A 21,382-nucleotide genomic window follows, 5' to 3' on the forward strand; every position below is an offset into this window, starting at 1 on the left:
TGGTAAAACAGCATATTGGTAACTAGCAGCGTTGCTAGAGGTCCCGATTTTTACAGGACGTCCGCTTTTTAAGCAAAAATAGATTTTCCTGCGCGGAGCTAAATTCATGATTATTCAAAAATTATATGAAAACTGCAAACGTACATATAGAATGTGGTGTCTATATTAAATTTAAGTGGAGAAGTAGATATGAACCTGATGTATGAAGAATTTAACTCGCTGAAACTTTCTATTGATGTGACTGCACAGAAATGGCATCAGTTATTCAAGTTATTCCCGGAAAAAAAGAATAAAAATATATTCAAGTTAATTTCATTAATTTTAAGCATACTAACATTTAATTACTATAACCGAACGGGTATTTTCTCAGGTGAATTTAAAATGGTCAGATGAAAGAACCAGAAGTGTTCTACTGAGTTGATAAAATCAGAATTACTTATACCAAGTACAAATAGGCGAGTGTCAGGAAAAAACATTGTTTAATAATATTATTTTGAGAGTTAAAGTGTTAAGTAGTTTGTGTTGTGTTATTTATAGCGCCGGCTAGACGTTCATGATTTACGACAAGCTTACCTGCGCATACCAGTTTGTATCATGAAGCCCGTATGTAAGGACGGGAAAACAGTAGCTCGCGCAAACCGTAGAGCGCTGTAAAGTAGTTTACACAAACAATACCGCGCAGGCAAGTCGCTGCCGTCTAGCCGGCGTTTAAGATTGATATTATAGAAATAAACATTAGACATATTGAACTACCTATGCGTATTTTAGGTTGTCCTGCTTTTTGCTCCTAAAACTCGATTTATAAAAATCCCAATTTGTTAAAATAATTATATGGCAATGCTGAATCTATTGTGAAAAATTTGATATTAACTTAAAAGCGTCGTGTTAAGGAATATGTTATTTTCAATAGTTACATTGTCTCATAACATATTGCATAACATGCATTAAACTGTCATGTTCACATAAGCGCATGTAATATTTGAAAACAGTCGTCGTGCTTTGTGTGTATTGGTGTTATGACCTTAAGTAATAACTCGGACTAAAAATGAAATAAGACGTAATTTAAAGTCTTATTAACGGTGACATTTTATCTCGAGACGTCACTGCACTGATCTTCAAAGAAGTAACACGCAGAAGAGTAGAGTGGTGGTAATTCGACTTCGAACGGCACTGCCTATAGAATCTTGATTCAAAATCTCCCAATATACAAAGAGATTATTGTCCTATTATCTAAATCGCTATCAGATATTGTCTTCCTTTGTTCGTTCGCTGATTGAGTATTTATCCCCAATATCAATGGATCACGAATGTTATACTAAGTAGAACAGCCATTGATTTAATAGACGGAGGTATTCCAATATACAATAAATTACTTGGGATTCCCCATTACTAGAAAATAATATCGAATCGAAGGAATCAAAAAAAAAGTGGCGGGGATCATAACTCATGAAATAATTGAATTAATAAAATGAATTCAGGCAATCTTAATTTAATGTAATGATTTTCGGTAATTATAATAGATTTGTATGCCTCAGTAGGTAGCTGTTTATTTTAGGTACTAATACAATTTTAACGGAAATCAATATCACATGAAAGGTACTTACAGGTGAAGAACATAATATTGTTATGTCACATTTTAGATTTTTTTTAAATGGCAATACAGTCTCGTAGATCGCATCGAGTACTACAAGATGGTTTTTTTTAAATTTTGGCATTAAAAATAATAGTCAAAGCATTGCACCTTCATTATACATTGGTTTCTTTTGTAGTCTTTCCGCGTTATGTCCAACACGCGCATTTCCATGCCGCATTAAGCTGGATTTCTCTTACATTATTCATATTTCACACGTATACGTAAGCACTGGTAAAATATATTGGTTGAACACTTTACGCTTAACGGCCCACATGCTCAGCGTAGGTCAAAATGGAGCTTTTATGGTATTTTTAGAGCATAACCATGGACATTCCTTAAACGTTGTAGATAATATATTTATATACTTTTGAAGCCTTATTATCTTTTATATTTATTTTAAACATTTGATGACTGCAGAAAGTATTTATATTACATAAAATAGTATTCTCTGAAACCTCTCGCTTTAATGTTTTAGAATATAGTCATATTTCAGTACGTCAATGTGCAGTGGTGTTAAGATTTTTCAGGTTTATTAATTTTTAAACGCATTTATAAAACTATCAGTAAAATTAATTTTAACATTATAAGGTGACATATTTACGATAAAAAAATATATTTTATAATCTTTTTGATCCCAAATTTGACAAGAATTAGGCATTTTATTATTCAAAAATGGGCACGATTAACACATTTAAAGATAATTCTAAAGATACTGACTATAAGCTACGTTTTTGACCATTTAAATGTGATAAACATCCTACCACGAATAATGTTTGCTTTATAATAATTATTGACTTAAGAATAAGGTAGTATTTTTTTGAAATACGCCATTTCTATTGGCATTTCCCAGTGGCTAAGCTACAATATACGGCCGTAGCCATAACATGACAAATGATAAATGAAGTAGGGAGTAAGATCATGTTAACGCGCGTGTTTGAACATGTACCTAACCGAAGAAAAAAAATTTTTTTGAAAACGGTACATATTCTAAAACATTAGAGCGAGAGATTTAAAAGAATAATAATGAATGAATAAAATAAATATAAAAGATAATAAGGCTTCAACATTATATAAATAGATTATCTACAACGTTTAAGGAATGTCCAGGGTTATGCTCTGAAAATACGATAAGAGCTCCATTTTAACCTACGCTGAGCATGTGGGCCCTTAAGATACCATGGGTAGTCAGCTTTAATGATACAATTCAGTCGTCCAAATGTACTCCATGCTAGTTTGGTTCAGAGAGCAATCTCGTCATACATACCATACGTCAATTGAGATTTTGTTGTCAAAACGAATTGATTTGTTTGTTTTTTTTTTAACAGTAGTATACCTATAGAATGAATATCATTTGCCGAGAGCTAAAACTATGCAAATCGTAATTCTATTAGTGATGAGTTACTTCTGTAAAGCTAAGTTTCCGGCAGCAGATACACAATATAATAAAATAAGTTTCGCTAAAAACTCAACGTGGAACGGGAAATAAAGTCAGCTGCTATTTGTTTCCATATTTCAGGATTTAAAAACTGTGTGGTGAACAACAGACTCATTTATCCCACTAATTGGTGATTTGTTTCAGGGCGTCATGAAACAATCTTTATCTAAAGGCAATGGAAACGAAAAATTTTAAAACCACTGGTACATTTAATAGTACAATGTTTCTCAATTAATTTTAGCTACGGAACCTTTTTATACTTTCTACTACACAATAAAATTTCTTCAATATTTTAACGTAGGTAATACTAATAACCATTTCTTATATTCAACAACACAACATTTGAGAATGTAACATTCTACATATTGATTATACCTACATAATTTGAAAACACTTCTGATATGTATCTACCTAATATAAAAAATTCGACGCTCGACGGGACTTGAGTCTGTAGCCACTGGATTCGCGCCAGTGTGCTTTAGCAATTAATCTACGGGCATCCTACTTAATTACAACTAATTTAACTAGTAACTAGTTCTTACATGAAATGCTTATTAAATTGCGTTAACGTTGACTATTGGTTTTTGTATTTTGAAGTTAGGGTATTATTAATTGCCGTAATTACTAAGCGACGTCTGGACACTCAACATTTCGATACCTTACTTTGAAAAGGTTCTAATTGCACATGACCATTTTTTGAACTATGAGCGTTTGAAATTTGGAATGGTCATATTTTCAATATAAAAAGACAGATAGAACTCCGGCATACTGCTAATTCCCATATTTGACAATAGATGACTCTGAAATGAACGTATATGATAGAATATGGATAATGAAACGTTTTCAAACCATATAGTCAATTTAGGCCAAAATGTCAGATAGAACCTTTTCAAAGTAAGGTATCGATTTTTAGTTTTAATGTACTCGCACTTGCTAATATTTTAATAAACAATTTTCTTTTATTCAACGAACAATATAAACGTTCTGCAACATTCTATACGTTGAATATACAATATTTAACATATTTGACACCTCAGGTATTACACTGCCCTGTTAAGAGCATACTTTGATGAAACGGAAAATAATTTTCAGCAACAGGTGGGACGTAATTTCGCACGCGTTGCCAATCGGAGAGCGATAGTCGACCTGTGAGTACGTCAATTTGTTTTGTGTTGGCGTCGGAGGAATTAATTCTTAAATCGTGTAAATATGACTAAAAAACGTTACGTATTTACTCGAAAAACAAAACATGTCAATGAATATATTATTGTTGTTAATAAACATAACATTAAAAGGACGCATGTTGAATTTTTATGACAAATTATGCTTTATTCGTCACGCGTCGTTTGCGTAATCTGCGCGTCGCGTAGTCACGATCTTTTTAGACCATGCTTCAACTAAAGTATAGCCTTAAGTAAAAATACAGTGTTTTTACTTAGCAGGGCAGTACATACCTACTAGAAAACATGTTTTAAGAACAAAATAGTTTGGAGTGATCGATGGGTTGGTTAGTAATTAGGGCAATAATTACAGATACCTTCATTTGATTGATACTTTTGGTAATAAAATTAGCGCCATTTATTAAACGCTTTAAGAATATTATTAGATAATTCCGTTCCAATGAGATAGGACATGGGATTGCAGTACCGAATGAATATATCAATATAGATATTTCTTATTGAATACCTATATAAATACCGGAATTCGTCAAAACACATTATAGAATAATTACAAGATAAAAAGAACTTTTTATATACAACGTTTGTAAATTTTCTGTTGAATTATTATGCTCAATATGCTCAAACTTGTACTTGATATAAGTAAATAAAAAACAAACAAATATAGTATACTGAAATGTAACTAAATTTCCATAGTAACGCACATATATATTAATAATTTAGTTGCTAGGACCACCCACTTAGCAACCAATAATAGTGGATTGGATTACGGATTTCTTCCGAAATAACTTTTCATACAAAAGAGAATTGACTGAAAATGAATTCAATTCTACTTAAAGGATGCATTGGCATCGTGTTCTGATATATTCAAAAAGAATTATGATGATATGATGAATAATGATTATTAAAAATCAATTGCAAGATTTGTACTGGATAAATAAAAACACGAGCTAATAAAAACGATGTAAAAAAGAAGTACCTATCTATCAATAAATATAGCTATAGAATCTATTTTAAACACTATTTTATAGCAACCTAAAGTACCCACAGACATTTAGGTATTATGTTGACCTTTATAAATGTGTATACCTAGAATACCTATTGTCGAGCTGGTGATTTTTACAAATACTATGAGTCCGAGTGAACGAAAATCTCTCTCAAATTCAACGCTTTTTGGATTTGGGTACCATCAACATTGGATCAATAGTTATAGAATAATTGGAAATATTTGCCGCGAATGTTTTATTTTTCGAAATATATATGTTAATTCATCGCGACAATTATATGAGCATATTTGAGAGATTTTATTTTATTATGATTTAACTTTTGTTGGTTTCAGTCAATAAATTTTAATAAAATTTATACACCTAAGTAATGAAAAAATAACATTAAATTCTTTTTCTAAAAACATAAACATGCTTTCTTAATACAAAATCATTACAAGATGAAAAGAACTTTTTATATATAACGTTTTTAAAATTTCTGTTGATTCATATAAAATGACTTGACTAGCTTAAACGATCAAAAAAAATGTACTTGATAGAAATTATAGTGAAATGTATTATAATAGTAATTCACGTATATATTAATAATTTAGTTGCTAGGACCCCAGACCCCTGGCAACCAATAATGGTGACGAAATAACTTTTCATACAAATCAGACTTAATTGAAAATGAATTTATTTCTACTGAAAGATGGATAAAAGTATTAAAAAAATGCATTGGCATCGTGTTCTGACGTATTCTAAAAGTTTCAAATGTCTAGCTAGTCGGGAAGCTAGTTAAAAATCGAATGCAAGATTTGTACCGGACAAAAAACCACAAATAAGACAAATAAGAATATGTATACAAATAATAAGAAAAACCTTGTAATGTAATAATAAAATACCGGTATTTCGATATCGATAAATAATTTAATACCGGTATTGCAATCCCTACATAGGACGTACATGGCTCAATTCGTAAAGCATATTACCGTAAATTAAGTGGATGTTTTTTTAGTAGGACAGTAGGTGTATATTGAGACATTTTAAAATATAATAATATATGACGTATGGGTAGATACTCTCGCTTTTTCTCGCGTTTCTTACTAGATCAATTATTTAGCTTTTATCATGATTGTTATTCATTGTCTCTACTTCTTCTTATTGTGCCATCCCCTAGCGGAGGGCGGCCACCATTAAGGCGATCTTATCTGTGTCGTCTGCTACCCGGAACAGTTCAGTGGAGCTGCATTGGTACCAATCACGGAGGTTCTTAAGCCACGAAATGCGGCGCCGTCCTCTGCTACGCTTCCCATTGATCTTTTCTTGAATGACAAGTTGGGGAATGCTGTATTTTTGTCCTCTCATAATATGGTCGAGGTACTGTAGTTTCCTGGTTTTGATACTACGTAGAACCTCTCGGTCCTTCCCCATTCGATTGAAAACTTCAACATTTGTTACCCGGTCAGTCCAAGGAATTTTGAGGATGCATCTATACAGCCACATCTCGAAACTCACTGTCTCCGTGACATCTCTTGGTTTAGCGTCCATACTTCCATACCATAGAAAAGAATTGAGAGCACATAACAACGTACCATACCCAGTATCAGACCTAGGTTAAGATCTCGATTGCTAAGGAGGCGTCTTATTTTGAGAATGGTGCTCCTTGCGATCTCAATTCTAGTTTTTATTTCCTGAGACTGGTCCCATTTCTCATTGACCCATGTATCTAAATATTTATAATGGGTCACACGTTCTATTGACTCGCTGTTAATGACAAAATTTGTGTTTGTGTCTGGTGTCACTATTTTTGATAATAGTAATAGTTTTTTTTTCTTGGGTTTCATTTTTAAACTATAAGAATTACTGTATTGTATTGTCTCTACAATCCGGTGTAAATCTTGGCCGCGTCACTAAAAGGTTTCGTAACAGAATTTTTACGAGAAATTAAGATATTGGCCCCTTACGGTACATGCTCTGTGTCTAAAGAAATATATACTGAAAAATAACATGTGAATTTTGCCAGACACGCGATTAAAACCCGAGACCCTCAACTTACCAAGCGGCTACGTAACTACTCAATCAACGCATGGTTTTAACGGGCACAGATTATTTAAATTTTGTCTTATACGCTTGAAATAGATAACACCTTTATCTTTGCATTGCAAATGGTTTTTCTCAAAATGACGACGTAATTCAGCAAGTGCTAACGAACTGTTTGTGAATCCTACGTAATAGACAATGTGCTTCATGTCAATGATCATTTACGATACTTGTGAATCAAAATGAGAAATTACTGTCATTATGTTTCGTAGTTTGAGAAGGATTGCGTAGCATTGAGTGTCTGTCCTTGAAATGTCAATAAGTTAACCTACCTATAGGTGTATTCATCGATCTTTTTGAGTTTGTTTATACAGAAGATTTTAAGGCGTCACAGTGATCATTTAGTATCCTTTAGCTTCTACTATATTACGTCTATGGGGATAAGCAACTCAATCAGAGTCGGCATATTGATGGACGATATTAAATAACTGATCGCAAATTACGAATTTTTTAATATCCATTTCCTGTAGTGTCCAATTATTGTAAAATCCATAAATATCTTACTGCAATTCTGTACCCTAGAACTGAACTATATTAAGTGCCATATCCAAAATTTCTCAGTAGAGCCATTTTAAGTTTATTGAAATATATTTTTTCTTCTGTATTAAAGTTTTGGCAAAAGTTTTATAGTTCTTAATTTTTTTTGAGAAGACATTTGATTATTTTATATACTTATCACAGTCTATGTGCATATTTCAGTGTTTCAGTTTCAGGCCTCAATGATGTATACCGATGCCAATAGGTATACTTCTAAAAAATGTTGAGACGCCACTGTCCAAGAAAGTCAGCAAATCCTATCTCTAGCCTCCGCGTGGCGTCCCCCGGGCAATGCAGATAATGTGCTGTATAACGCAACATAATATCTGTAGCCAATAGAGAAGGGTGCAAGGCGAAACTCTGGCGCCTTAAAACGAGAGACCTTTGGCTACGGGAAGGATCACCCAGACAGAAAAACCACACACCAACCCGTCTGGACAGCGTGGTGTGTTATGTCCAAAACCTTCATATGAAAACAAAAACTTCTAGAACCCGGCCCTCATTCTCCGGAGGCCAACCTGATACTGATCACGGCAGCGATCAGCGAAGGAAGGCAGAGGGTGCTAAAAATCCCCGGAGACCCGGAAAAGGCTGCCAACAGATGACCATTGCTACATATAACGCAAGAACATTGTCCAGCGATGCCAAACTTGTAGAGTTTCAAGAAGAGCTCCGGAATATCCACTGGGATGTTGTCGGACTCAGCGAAGTAAGGCGTAAAGGTGAGAGTATTATTACTTTACAAAGCGGACATGTGCTGTACTCCAAAGGAACCGATGAAGGACGCACGAGCGGTGTTGGATTTGTTGTCAACAAAGCCTGGAGGGACCGCATAGTCGAGTTCAACTGCATTTCTGACAGGGTCGCAAGCGTGATACTTAAAATCAATGCTAGGTACCGCATTCAGATTTTGCAAGTATATGCTCCGACACAGAGCTATCCTGATGAAAAAGTGGAAGAGTTTTACGAGGAAATAACATCCTTGAAAAATAAAAGTAAATGCCACTTCAACATCATAATGGGAGATTTCAATGCACGTATTGGATCATACCAAAGAGATGACGTAGCGGTCGGACATTTCGGACATGGCTCAAGGGATGGTAGAGGGGACATGCTTGTGGAGTTTGCTGAAACCAACAATCTTCACATCATGAATTCCTTTTTTCAACATAAACCTACACGTAAATGGACGTGGAGAAGCCCGACAGGAAGGACCAGCGAAATCGATTACATCCTCACTGACAGAAAATATACATTTTTAAACTGTAAGGTGATCAATCAGTTTAACACCGGCAGTGATCACCGGATGGTGAGATGTAAGATAAGATTGAACGTCAAATCAGAAAGATCCAAACTGCAGAAGAAGTCAAATGCTCGCGTATACCTGCAGAACAATACTGAATTCCAAAATGAACTCAAAAATGCACTATCGGCTTTCTTAGATGAGAACGAAACCGTTTCCCTATCCAACGCGGAGGATATAACGAATATTATTCTACAATGTGCAGAAAAAACAGGCGTAAAAAGCTCAGAAGTTACACCTTCCACCAAGCTTTCGAAGGCAACATTGAATCTTATGGAGCAGAGAAGGAAAACCAAGAGCGATAGACAGGCGCAAAACGATATGGAGTTTTCATCACTTTGCAAAACCCTCCGAAGGAAGATTAGAGAAGACCTTCGTAAATTCAATGTAAACCTCATACAAGCAATTGTGAAAGCAGGCAGAAGTTTAAACAAAAACAAGCAATGCTTGTCGATAGGAAAACGTCAAATCACAGCACTAAAAGCAAAAGATGGTTCTATCGTCAGAAATTGGGAACACTTGTTAAGCCGAGTTGAAGAGTTCTACAGCGATCTCTACAGTGATGACACTGACAATACGACTATAGACTTAGATCTTCAGAGAAATGGAAATTCGGAAGACCATACTCCCGAAATTACATCCTGGGAAGTAACCCATGCTTTAAATTACATGAAAAGTGGGAAAGCCCCCGGGGAAGACGGTTTAACGATAGATATCCTCAAAAAAGCAGGAAAGGATGCAAATGAAGTACTTGCACAATTGTTCACAGCCTGCATATGCAAAGAGGATGTCCCAGAGGTATGGAAAAATGCCAGCATTGTCATTCTTCACAAAAAAGGTGACAGAGAAGACCTAGCAAATTATCGTCCAATAAGTCTACTCCCTATTCTCTACAAGACGTTCACAAAAATTCTCTCAAACCGTCTGCAAAATGTACTAGACGAGAACCAACCGAGAGAACAAGCCGGATTTAGAGGAGGATACAGCACTATGGACCATATCCAAGTCGTCAGAGAAATCATAGAGCGGTACCAGGAATACAAACTGCCACTATGCATGGGTTTTATAGACTATGAGAAGGCGTTTGATTCGATAAAGAAATGTTCAATACTCGACGCACTCAGAAAACAAGGAATCCCTGGACGCTATATAAATATTTTCAATAATATATACAGTAGCGCAACAGCATCTGTAAATCTCCATAAACCATCGCGCAGATTTCCTATCAGCAAAGGAGTCCGACAAGGTGATACAATCTCACCTAAACTATTTACAGCTACCCTTGAAGACTTATTCAGGCAACTTGACTGGAATGACAAAGGGATCCCCATAAATGGAGAATACCTGAGTCATCTGCGCTTTGCCGATGACATAGTAATTTTCTCGCAAGACTCAGAAGACCTCCAAAGCAGAATGCAGGAACTCGCTGAAGTAAGCAACAAAGTAGGTTTGAAAATAAATGTAACAAAGACGAAAGTCATGTTCAACTGCTTTGCAGGCCAAAAAGAGATCCTCATCAATGGCACTCAGCTCGAACAGGTGAAAAGCTACATCTATCTGGGACAACAAGTATCTATAGATGGATGTATATTTGATGAAATTGTTCGCAGAGTAAAGCTAGGCTGGAGTGCTTTTGGCCGCCTGAATAATGTCTTCAAAAGTGACCTTCCACTGTGCCTAAAGCGCAAAGTGTTCAACCAGTGTGTGCTTCCCGTGATGACATATGCGTGTGAAACATGGACCCTAAGTAAAAGAGAGATCCAGAAACTTAGAGTAGCACAACGTGGTATGGAGAGGTGCATGCTGGGCATAACGCGAAAGGACAAAAAGAGGAATGAGTGGATAAGGAAGCAGACAAGGGTTTGCGATGTAATAGAGTTTATTAAAAGCCTTAAATGGAGATGGGCTGGACATATAGCTCGAAGAAGAGACAATCGTTGGACAAATCTAGTCATCCAGTGGTATCCAAGAAGTACAAAACGTCCACAAGGTAGACCTAGAGGCCGCTGGATCGATGAAATGATAAAGTTCTGCGGAAGTACGTGGCAACGCAATGCACAGGACCGAGAGAAGTGGAAGCAACTTGAAGAGGCCTTCATCCAGCAGTGGATAGATTCAGGCTGATGATGATGATGATGATATAGAAAATAAACACTTAATACTATTCAGCTTTAAGAAAAAAATATTATGTTACTTTTAGTACTGCTTCAAATAGTATTATGTGCCATTAACATTCAGTGAAGGGATATATTATGTTGAATAAAGTACACTCAATATTGATTTAAAAATGTATATTAATTAATAATATTACAAAAATAATGTATATTTTAATAATAATCTCGAACAGTGGGATTGCAAAACTGGAAATTTATTAATATGATCTCGAACATTTTGTTTAATAAATTCTGGTATTTTTGTTGATGGCGGTTGCTTTCCTTTTTTATCGTGTTAAACATTTCCTCCAACTGACTTTTTAGATAGTGCAGTAGTAATAAATGTTTGTGAAATATTTAAGGTATTTAAAAAAAATACTTTGCACACTTTAATAGACTGACCATCTAATTCAAAGTAGTATTGACGTATATGATTTCTTTTATCGATACTTTTATCATTTGTTATTCTCTTCCTTTTTATCGGTACGGACTTTACATTTAACGCAACAAATTGCCGTTTGTGTCAATGTTTTTTCACTTTTCCAAAATGCCTTGTGAATTTCATTTCTATGATGTGCTGAAAAATGTATGGAACATTTAAGGCGACATTCTGTCTTGCAGGGTGCAAGAAACTCTTTGTGCTGGGATAGTTTGTGTTTTAATCGTACGTTCCTCTCCTGCTGCTACTTTTTGTTTTCTAATGCTATTTTTCCAATTTAATGGATTTCTCTTTCTTTTTTTTCCCCTTTCTCACATTCAGTTGTGCTTCGTCCACGATACTAGTCAAATTTTGATTATCTGTATCTGAAATTTCCGAAACTGATACATCTGATTCAGAACCATTTTCGCTTTGATGGTAATCAGGATCGTCAGCTATACAATCTTCATCGATATGTGTAGATGTTTCATGTACAATATTAATGTTATCGCATTGGAGAAGATCTGAAGTCTCTGAAGCGAGAGTGGGTTGTATTGGTTCAACCGATGTTTCCAACACTTCATAGTAAACGATGTTACCACTCTGACCAAATGCATACAAGTTATCATCACACACAATATCACTATGGCTTATTTCTTTATAACCAGCCACAGTTTTGTCGACATAAATCAAGTCATCTAGGGGTGCATTTATTTGCCTTTCAATTGATGAATTCCCTGCATCTAAAACGAAAATGACCCATTATCAATCTTAAAAAATGAAAATATGAATACTGTATTTTTGTTTCACGGATCTTTTGTCAAACCAAATTAATGGATTTAATACTATGACATTCGGCTAATACAAAATTAAACAATACTATTTCCAAACTCGAATAATCGAGCTACACTATTATCTTAAATATCAGCCAGGTGTAATGTACAATTTAATAACATTGTTTGATTTCATAAAACTGATTATAAAATACTACCTTTCGTTTCTGAATCGTTGTTTGACACTGCGGTAGTAATTCATACAGTCATCAATAATATTATTGGTTTGTATTTTCACTAAGTCCAGAATACGTTTACTTCTCTCCGACATTATTGTAATTAACTTTTCTTATTTGGAATAAATGTTTCAATGCAAAACTGTTTCAAACATTCGCACAAAGGAGTTAATACAACAAAAATGTGCGGTCGTCTGTCAAGTGTCAAACATTGTTCGTACTAACTCCGCAAGATAACACTTAATACTGTTTAATTGTATTGGTTGTTTTGACTGAGTGGACTTAATATCAATAAATAACAAAACACCCACAACTAAAGAGTATTAAAAGACTTAAGTATTCTTTGGTTCCAAAATCAAGATGCACCTAATATTCTTTAAAACGCAATATCTCAGGAAATAATTGAAATAGGAGTTAATACTGTTTACCATGGGAAAGAAGAGGCAAAATCATGAAGTTTAGTGCAATAAAGTGACTTTTGAAAATTTTGGAGTTAATACAGTTCGGTTCTAGGGTACAGAATTATAATTTCCGCGATGTCCGTTTTTTCACATAGTCCGCCATATTCAATTACGTAATCTCCATATAAAGTAGCTGACTCAAATATAATAATTATTTCCTAAATATTCTTTCGATTGTGAGTACATCAATAAATCATCATCATCAGGGGCGCGACAACCCGGTGTGGGTCCTGGCCTCCTCCAACAGCTCCCTCCACCTGACCCTATCCAGTGTGGCCGCTTTCCAATTTGGTACCCCTAGAATACGGCAGTCACTGGCAGCTCCATCTAACCAGCGAATCTTTGGCCTCCCTCTTCTTCTACGTCCTATTGGATTGCTGGACATCACTCTCTTTGCCGGTTCATTGTCATTCATACGGTGCACATGACCTAGCCATCACAGTCTCCAAATCTTAATTGATTGAACTGCGCCGCAATCTTCGTACAGTCCATAGAGCTCAGCATTATATCTTCTCCTCCAATTGGTGCCATCCCTGATCGGTCCATATATACGGCAGTGAATTTTTCTTTCAAAGATGTTCAGGGCTCGTTCATTACGCAGAGTTAATGTCCAGGTTTCCGATGCGTAGGTGAGCACTGGCTTTACAAGCGTCTTGTAAAGAGTGCCTTTAGTTCGACGAGATAGTAAGCAGGACTTGAAATGTCTTAACAGACCAAAGTAGCATTTATTCGCAGACATGATTCTCTTGTTGATTTCTTCTGTAATATCATTCTATCGGATCTATGGAGGGTGGTTTAACAGGATGCCAGACACTGGCCTTTTATGATGTTCATGATGGCTCCATGGTCTGGTTGCACTATCACTCGCGCTGTATTGTTTGTTGGGTTACCCGGTTACCAAATATGTTTATGTTCATTTTAATATACAAAATATTTCTTATGATGTAATTAATTGAATAAAACGCAATTTTATAGTACTAATTGCAATTTTTATTTAATATTGAACTGGAGCGGTTTCGTTGACAATGTCCCTCTGACCGGTCCAGTTTAATATTATTTTTTAATAAAAAAGTGGAATTTGTAATATAAATTTTGTTTTATTTAATTAATTGACAGTTAACACCATAAAAGATAAAAAAGTTATCGATTTTACGTTTAAGTCATTTTGTCCTCGTTTACTCAATTGATTAGATAATAATCAATTTCCTAAAGAGTCGATGTTACCTGGACACCTCTATAATAATATACAATTGTTCAATAGCCAAGTCACAAAAGGCACTAATGAACATAATGCACAATAGACTCAGTTATCAGTCACACATCCTGTTGTCAACCCAGCACCGTTATGTTTCTAAGGGCTTTAGAATGGTGAACAATTTACTATGTTGTATCATTATTTATTTATTTTTATAAAAAAAAACAATATTGATAACAGCTGGTGCTTACCTACCTACATATTATTATATAAAGCAGATAAAATGTGCGGCGAATTTTGAAAAATATAAAAATCTTAGACAGTCGTTATACAATGTTACATGCTTAATTATGCAATTTCAATGTTATATGGATTTTTGCAGTCGATTTCGTGAAGAATCTGATTTTGGGTATGTGTGTGGATGGCGGTAATTTGGGTCTGTATGAAATATGTCACTAGGTTTCTAGTATTGGTTACTGTGGGTTAATGCCATATTATGCTGTCAGTTCCAATAAGGTTGAAAATATTCGACAAGGAAAGGGGAGTTAACTCTCAATTTTAATGGTTTTTCGTTTATAACTTTTTAAATTATTGTCAGATCAAAAAAATAAAACACGAATTCATTAATCATCGTACATTCAATATTTTTACATATTTTATATTCTAGTTTTGAACCACAATCATTCAAAAAACGTTTTTTGTGTTTCATGTAAAATTTGTTCTGTGAGATTTACAAGAGATCCAAGGTATATGAAACTGTCGACCGTATCAAACTTGTATGCACCAATATCTAACTTTGGTGCGACTTCTCGTGGTGTGACATAGGACAGGCATGTATTTAGTTTTTGCCTCGTTTATTTGTAAACCCATTCTTTTGGCAGAGGCTTCTAGTGCTGTGAATGCCTTTTTCAGCGCCAATTCTGATATGGCAATGATGTCGATATCATCGGCATACGCCAGCAGCTGCACAGGCTTAGTAAATATCGTGCTGCTGCCACGGGCATCAATCTTTGCATCCCGCATCGCCTTTTCTAGCGCAATATTGAAAAGAAGGCATGCCAGAGCGTCACCTTGCCTTAGGCCATTCAATGATACAAATGGCTCGGATATTTCCGCTTGAAGCTTTACCCGGCATTATACTGGTGTCATTGTCATCTCTACAAGTTTAATTATTTTCGTCGGAATTTAAAATTCTCGCATTGCTTCGTATAGCCGGTATCGATTAATGCTATCATAAGCTGCCTTAAAATCGATGAACAGGTGGTACGTGTTAATATTGAATTCATTGGTCTTTTCTAGAATCTGCCTTAGAGTGAATATTTGAGTAACACATGATCTCCTTCGTCGAAAGCCTCCTTGGTAGTGCCCGAGTATTCCTTCTTCAATGGGTTCCAGCCGCTGGAATATCAGAATCGACAACAGTTTATATGCAGAGTTAAGGAGTGTCACCCTTCTGTAGTTACTACATTCTAGTTGGTCTCCTTTCTTGTGCAGGGGAAAAATCAGCCCATCCTTCCACTCTTCTGGCATCTTTTCTGAAGTCCATACTTGGTGGATTAGGCTATGTAAATGTTTGAGCAGGCTTTCTCCCCCACATTTTATTAATTCACTCTGGAGGTTATCTATTCCAGGCGATTTGTTTGTTTTTAACCTTGACATGGCACCTTTTACCTCATTTAATGTCGGTGGTTCTTCGTTATCATCCATGCTACTTTGTACTGATTCCTGGTCATGAGTATTAATGTTAGTGTTGCCGGCATCATTATGGGGGGTATTTAAATGTTGATCAAAGAAACCCACCCACCGGGCAAGAATACGGTGCTTTTCTGTGAGTATCATGCCATTGTCATCCTTGAACATTGTGATACGAGGCTTGAAACCCTTCCTAACATTATTTATCTTTCTATAGAACAGCTGACTTCCTTGGACTTTATAGTGTTCTTGGAGTAGGATTATTTCCTTTTTTAAATAATCACGTTTCTTTTTCTTGTGTAGTTTCTTTTCTTCACGCCGGCGCTTTTTATACCCATCGTCTGATGATCGTTCACCTGTTTTTCGGCGTCCTAAGGTATCATTAGCTGAGGATACTATGGCAGTCTTGCACGCTTTCCAGTGTTGATTCACCTCTTCATGGTCTCCAACCTCAACATTGTCGCTCAGGTGAGTGTTCAAGCTCTCCTGGTACCGAGCCAGTTCCTGCGGAATCTTCAGTTTCTCTGTGTCAAAGAGTGTTCGAGATCTTTGCTCTAACTTTTCCACACACTAGAAAATGGTCTGAGTCTACATTAGCCCCTCTGTATGTCCGGACGCTCATTAGATCCGATCTGTGCCTGTTGTCTATCAAAATATGGTCTATTTGGTTTATTGTGCACCCATCCGGGGATTTCCAAGTTCCCTTATATATATCCTTACGGGGAAACATTGTGCTACCAATAACCATATTTAGTGACGCTGCACAGTTAATTAGTCGGGTACCATTGTCATTACTTTCATTGTGAAGACTATGTTTTCCGACAATGGCAGTGTAGATCTCTTCCCGTCCTATTTTGGCGTTTAGATCACCGAGTATTATTTTGACATCGTGATTTGGGCAACTGTTGTATGTGCTTTCTAACGCATCGTAGAAGTCTTCTTTTTCCTCATCCGACTTATCCTCTGTAGGGGCATGTACACTTATAAATGAGTAATTGAAGAAACTTCCTTTAATTTGCAGTCGCATGATCCTTGGGTTGACTGGTTCGAACCCAATAATTAAATGTTTCACTCGTTTGCTTACGATGAATCCAGTCCCAAAGTGATGTTCACTATCATGGCAGCTATAGAATATAGTGCAGTCTCGTTTCTCTATCACTCCTTGACCTATCCATCGCATCTCCTGTAGGGCCGTAATATCACAATGGTATTTTATGAGTTGTTCTGTAAAGAGTTTAAGTGCTCCTGGTTGATAGAGTGATAATGTATTCCATGTTACAAATCGTATTTCCTTAAAGCGTTTGCCAGGTTGTCTGAGTTTAGTGTCCGGTTTCCGAGGCTGTTGGTGTGGTTTCGTAACAATGTGTTTTTTTACTTGCAATTGTTGCAATTAATCAAATGCTCAAGTCAGTCACTCAGAGTTGAAATATAATATTCACAGAAAACACAAATTTTCTGTAATAATAATATGTACTTTCACTAGATAGCAATGTAAATACGTGGGAATATTTACCAGGCTATTTGCAAAGTTTGACGAGGAAGTGGTTAAATTATCCGGTATTCAGTGATTGATATGGGGTATGGAATTTCTATTTCCAGCGATGTAAACTATAATAATAATGTTATTATGAAAATGGGGTGGAAAGTTTAGTTGTACTTCATACGCTTGCGTGTAAAATTGGGTGTAGAACACTGACACGTGTAACGTGAGGCTCTGCGGTGGCGCTCTTGTTGTTATCGAAGTATTGTAAAAGTATTGCCAGGATTGTAATATAATTAATATCATCACAAAATACAGGTATATTATATTGGTATATATTTTGACAAATTTGTAATTTATATTTTTTATCATTTGAAATGTAAAATGAAACCATTTTTGTTATATCCACTGTACATGAATTTAAGGCTCTTCAGCGTGCAGAACAAAACATAAATTGTCATAAAAATTCAACATGCGTCCATTTAATGTTATGTTTATTGTTCTATTAGTAATAATAATAATAATATATTCATTGACATGTTTTCTTTTTCAAGTAAATTGGTAACGTTTTTTAGTCATCTTTACACGATTTAAGAATTAATTCCTCCGACGCCATCACAAAACAAATTGTCGTGTTCACAGCTCAACTTTCGCTCTCCGATTGGCAGCGAATCCGAAATTTCGTCGCACTTATAGTTGAAAATTATTTGCCGTTTCACTGAAGTATGCTCTTAAACAACAGTTTAAATAAAATGTACTGAAGTTAGAAATTATAATGAAGTAGAATTGGTTCAGGTTCACCTTCACATAATTCTTCAATACCAGAAATAGTTTAATTATTTATCACTGGTAAATAATCTACATCATCATCACTATTATTGTATTCCAGATCACTTTCCTCACTACTGTCATTGTAGCATGATATAATTGTATTAAACTGTGCATCGTTGTGTCAATGCTAATGCGTTTTCATAATATTTTTGCATTATTTTGTTCAATGATAATAAATGATCTTTTATTGCTTATTCGATCAAATACATATTATTTCAAAATCATAGACAGACACGACAATTTTATTTAAGTGCTCAACGCAAATTCTAAATTTGAAAAATAAACTGACATACAAGTAAAGGAATTGTTTACTTTAATCGAGTAATGAATGACAAAATATTAATGATAGGATACACTCATAATAGTTTGACAGATGATTTGAAAGTCTAAATATGATTTCAATCAAAATAATTTCCGTTGCGGAACTATGCCACATCCGAGAATGTTGACAGCTGGTAGCACTGCCACTTGGTAAAGAAAAGTCAATGCGAATTCTGAATTTGAAAAATAATCTCACACGAAAATGAAATAATCGTTTATTTTAATCGGATTGCGAAGGAAAACAAATGACAGGATAGTCTCATAATAGTTTGACAGATGGAGAACAAAGCAACATCAAATAATTTTGACAGGTGGCACTGCCACCTGGTAAGTTTATCTAGTAAGTGTCTTGATTTATAAATAACATATGAGACAAAACATATTGTGTAAATGTGTAAGGAAGAGCGAGACATGAAGAAGACGTATTAAATGGTGTAAGATGAAGGAAAAGTGACACATCAATGAAAATTCTAAATTTGAAAAATAAACTGACTAATATGAAATTAAAAGAATCGTTTATTTTAATCGGATCGTGAGTGAAAATAAATGATAAGATACTCTCATAATAGTTTGACAGATGCAGAACGAAGTCATATAGAATAATATTGGCACTATCACCTGGTGATGTTCAATAACAGCGATACTGAATCACATATTATGTACGTCATGCGCATGTCGTAACCATACAATGAACATATCACTAATTAAATTAAAATTTTCCTTTTTACAGGTGTCAGAGAAATCATCAGACATGCTTTGGATAATGCGCTTGCGCGGAAATAACAACAACCGCCTCAATGCACCGTCGGGTAAGATACACTTTATTTATATTTATGTGCGCTTAATTTTGATGAAGTATCCATTTCAATTGTAGCTGTCAGTATATCATTGATCAAATATCTATGTTTAATGTATCAAATTATTCGACCGCAATAATAAATTACCAGAGTGTCAGCAGATTTATTGGCGATATTAAATACGGTATAGCAATGGAAAATTAGTCTTATATCCATTCCCATAGTATCATATTACATTATGACTGTAATAATAAATAAAATTCACAGCTATTCGAAATTAAACCGCTGACTCGTTCAATATAATTATGTACTTATAATTATGTACTAGAATATAATGTTTATGTATTACTTTCGACTGTATAAATTATAAGTAATGATTTATCAAAATGTCACTCGAATATACGTTTCCAGTCTGTTACCATCGCAGTCTCTATATCGCTTCGCCCAACATCTGATTGTACCGAGATGCGGACCTCGGATCCGTACCTATCATAAGTTTAGTATTGTAACATAACTGCTGTAACATACTATTGTACCAACCGTTACGCCCAATAAAACTCGCTCCTGTATACATCTTCGACTTCTTCATCTTCATCCTCGAACCCCAAACAATCAATAAACGTAATTGTGTTTTTACCTCCACACTAAATTTAAAATTAATTCTCTCCGATTAAATAAATAATTAAAAACGATTTAAGGTGAGCAATAAACATTTTCATAAAACGGTCGAAAATTCTGCGTTAACAACGCGTCGCTATCATTTAATTTAACCAGATTATTTTTGATGGGAGGCTCTGCCCCTCGAAAGGTATATTAGGGTCCCTTAATTAAAAGGTGTTTTGACCTTAATGTGAGTTGGCAGGAAGTTTGCACCTCTATATTATATGGAGACGATCGTTATAACATCACATATTATAATATTAAATTGCGCTAAATTACCACGTCTACGCAATGGAAAACTTTCATATTGGATTCCTAGGACCTATCACCAAAGGCGACTAATTTTAATGGGGTTGCAATTAAGCGCCCAAACTATTTAATGAAAATCACATAAATAAACATAGTTTTCACACCTAGCATATAATTAATAGAGTTAGAATTTACTAAGTAGAATTCCATTTAACAAAATGATAATATTTTAGTTATTTAATAATATAAATTATAATATTATCTAATGTTGGAGACTTTCACGGCTGTTTTTTATCGTACCTAATAGATTTTTGAGTTTCCACCGCGAGTACTTCTTCCTTCTTTCCTCGACGTTTCGGGCTCGTTGCAGAAGCCATTATTAAGAGATGTGCGTTATATGAACTTTAGGGTAGATCATGACCGCCACATCCTGAAGCGGGCCCCTAGGCTATGATATTTGGCGGCCCCCCTACCTATCGCTAAGGGTAAGGGACGCGCTGCAGTTACGTTTTCCAAATGGTGTACGCGGTAAAATTAAATTGTATTTGTATTTTTTTTTTTTTTGTATTTTTAATATGTAGGTACATCCAGTTGAATTACCTATGGAGTTGTAGAGTATTGGCACACAGTTAAAAATCGTGTCGTGCCTAGAACTAAATATTTTATTGATTAACATCACTGAAGTAAAATAGCGCCACAGGCGACTTTTTTATCATTTGAGCAAATTTGTGATCTGTGTTTATCTCACATATCTGGTCGACTCACCACGCCGGGCCCTTCCTGAGCCCGGGCCCCCAGGCTGGAGCCATGTCAGCCCCCCCCTTGTGGGGGCCATGGGGTAGATATATGAATGCATACGTTTTTCCAAGAATGCCAAAAGGAACCCGATTACCTGAGAGCAAACATTGTTCAGAGCAATTTGTCAATTGTTACGACCAGAGACA

At 35.3% G+C, this 21,382-nt stretch overlaps 1 protein-coding gene across 1 annotated transcript in view; it reads left to right on the plus strand.

The window, feature by feature from the left end:
- The window catches only part of LOC147073325 (uncharacterized), a 571,070-nt gene that overhangs the window by 209,570 nt on the left and 340,118 nt on the right, over positions 1-21,382 (plus strand). The window contains exon 2 of the mRNA XM_085945427.1: positions 19,463-19,541. Within this exon, the coding sequence (XP_085801553.1) occupies positions 19,484-19,541 (58 nt within the window). The 5' untranslated portion in view covers positions 19,463-19,483. The remainder of the gene's footprint in view (positions 1-19,462; positions 19,542-21,382) is intronic.

The sequence above is a fragment of the Rhyacophila brunnea genome, unplaced genomic scaffold (genome assembly GCF_057557595.1).
Source record: "Rhyacophila brunnea isolate RB1 unplaced genomic scaffold, BYU_Rbru_1.0 scaffold_18, whole genome shotgun sequence".
Taxonomy (NCBI): domain Eukaryota; kingdom Metazoa; phylum Arthropoda; class Insecta; order Trichoptera; family Rhyacophilidae; genus Rhyacophila; species Rhyacophila brunnea.